This window comes from Fopius arisanus, unplaced genomic scaffold (genome assembly GCF_000806365.1).
Source record: "Fopius arisanus strain USDA-PBARC FA_bdor unplaced genomic scaffold, ASM80636v1 scaffold00005, whole genome shotgun sequence".
Lineage (NCBI taxonomy): Eukaryota > Metazoa > Arthropoda > Insecta > Hymenoptera > Braconidae > Fopius > Fopius arisanus.
Genome location: NW_011887744.1, coordinates 1892356 through 1894409, shown reverse-complemented (window position 1 = coordinate 1894409; position 2054 = coordinate 1892356). Strand labels below are relative to the sequence as shown.

At 40.3% G+C, this 2054-nt stretch overlaps 1 protein-coding gene across 1 annotated transcript in view; it reads left to right on the top strand.

The window, feature by feature from the left end:
* Positions 1–2054, top strand: part of crb (crumbs) — a 14956-nt gene that overhangs the window by 7234 nt on the left and 5668 nt on the right. The window contains exons 4-7 of the mRNA XM_011315946.1: positions 191–518; positions 600–1063; positions 1481–1662; positions 1736–1889. Coding sequence (XP_011314248.1) covers positions 191–518; positions 600–1063; positions 1481–1662; positions 1736–1889 — 1128 coding nt within the window. The remainder of the gene's footprint in view (positions 1–190; positions 519–599; positions 1064–1480; positions 1663–1735; positions 1890–2054) is intronic.

Sequence of the window (2054 nt, the reverse complement as noted above, 5' to 3'; positions counted from 1 at the left end):
CCAGGTGTAAATTACTCTCAAATCGTTTGGACTTGTTCGTAAGAAGTGAACAATTTTTTCAAGTGATTTTGCTGGTATTTCGGTTTTTATTTCGATGGGAATTCATGGAGCAAAGTTTTCTTCGCATTTCAATGGTTTTCTCACGTCCGACAATTCTCGAGGAAAAATGCTTATTGAACAATGATTTCAGGTTCTCCGTGCAAAAATAATCCCTGTAAAAATATGGGGACATGCAGCGAAGATGAAAAAGGTGATTACAGCTGCATTTGTCCATCGGGTTGGACAGGTCCCTTGTGTGATTCTCAATTAGGTGTTCGTTTTTGTGATGAAAATCCCTGCAAGAACAAGGGAGTCTGTCTCGTTCTCAGCGATATTGACTACAAATGTGATTGCACGCCAGGCTGGACCGGAAGAACATGTGAAATCGATATCAATGAGTGTGCATCAAATCCATGTAAGAATGGAGGAATTTGCATAGATGGAATGGACAATTACACCTGTAGATGTGAAAGCACAGGGTGAGTACTTAGTAAATACATCATTATTTCTCCACCTTTACCAATAATCAACCTGTCAATTCATCGATTTATTCTTCGTAGATACGAGGGTAAAAATTGTGAAGTGAATATTAACGAGTGTTTGAACAACAATCCGTGTTTGAACAAGGGAAAATGTTATGACAACTACGGTGGATACGTGTGCCACTGTCCAGAGGGTTTCGAGGGTCAAAATTGTGAATTAAATCTCAATGAGTGCTTGTCCAGCCCCTGCAAGAATGGAGGAACTTGTGTCGATGATGTTGGCACGTATCACTGCAATTGTATATCTGGATATGCTGGACATCACTGCGAACGTCGTAGTCTTTGTGAAAATGCGGCATGTCCGACGAACAGTATCTGCTTAGATATCAAGGGGGGACCACAGTGCGTGTGCAAACCCGGCTTCATGGGTAATCCACCTAATTGCACTATCAACTACTGCGCTAGTAATCCATGCGTCAATGGTGGCACGTGTACCAGCGATAACGATGGCTACAATTGTACCTGTCCGTCTGAATGGAAAGGTAAATGATGTATTCTTATTCCTTGGCTCTCCTTATCTGTGGATTTCCATTTTGCTTACAATTTTTAATAACTGTACAATTGTACATATACAATGTACATACTCCAGCATCACCACATCGGACTATGAAAAAGTTCAAAGTTGAAAGATTATGAAAATTTATCAATCACTTATTATAAATTCAAATTTCCAATTATTCGAAATTATATTCGAGAACAACACGCGTTTTGGAATAAAAAATTAAAGAACGAGTGTATTCATTTGGAAATGGTGTTCACGTGTTTAATAACCCGTGGAGTGAGTAACAGAGACTGTTTATAAACACTGACCTTGATTACATGTTCTGATATTGTTCGGCTTTTGTCTTGTCGCTTATTCATGCTGGCTTTTATCCATTTTTCATCATCAATCATGACAGGATCATCCTGTCACATTCCTGTATCTGACTGGTGCTCCGCTTGTTATAACGGTGGAACATGTGTTGAAACAATTCACGGTACCATGTGCCAATGTCCAAGATTCTGGAGTGGACCTCAGTGCAAGGAACCAGTGACGTGTCGTGACCTACCCTGTAGACAAGCAACGTCCTGTCATGATTACGTAAGTGTCTTTCGTGCATCATTCCATTCACCTCTCAACCATCGTTCGTCACATAATTATTATTTATAACTAGCCGGGAGGTTACTATTGTAACTGCGAGGCGGGTTGGACTGGCCCGGAATGTGCTGTTGATATCGACGAGTGCTCCAGTGATCCATGCCGCAACGGAGGGGTTTGCATCGATCAGATCAATTCATATTGGTGCCAATGTCTGCCTGGTGCTACTGGTAAAATCATATTGCATTGTTTTTGGCTTTATATGTTCTAACAAAATATTGTGCATTCCATTACATTACAATAATTCACTGGCGAGAGGATATTATTGTTTATTTATTTATTTACCACCCATATACAGCCGATTAGGCTTTTTAAATTGATTTCGAACCCCCCCC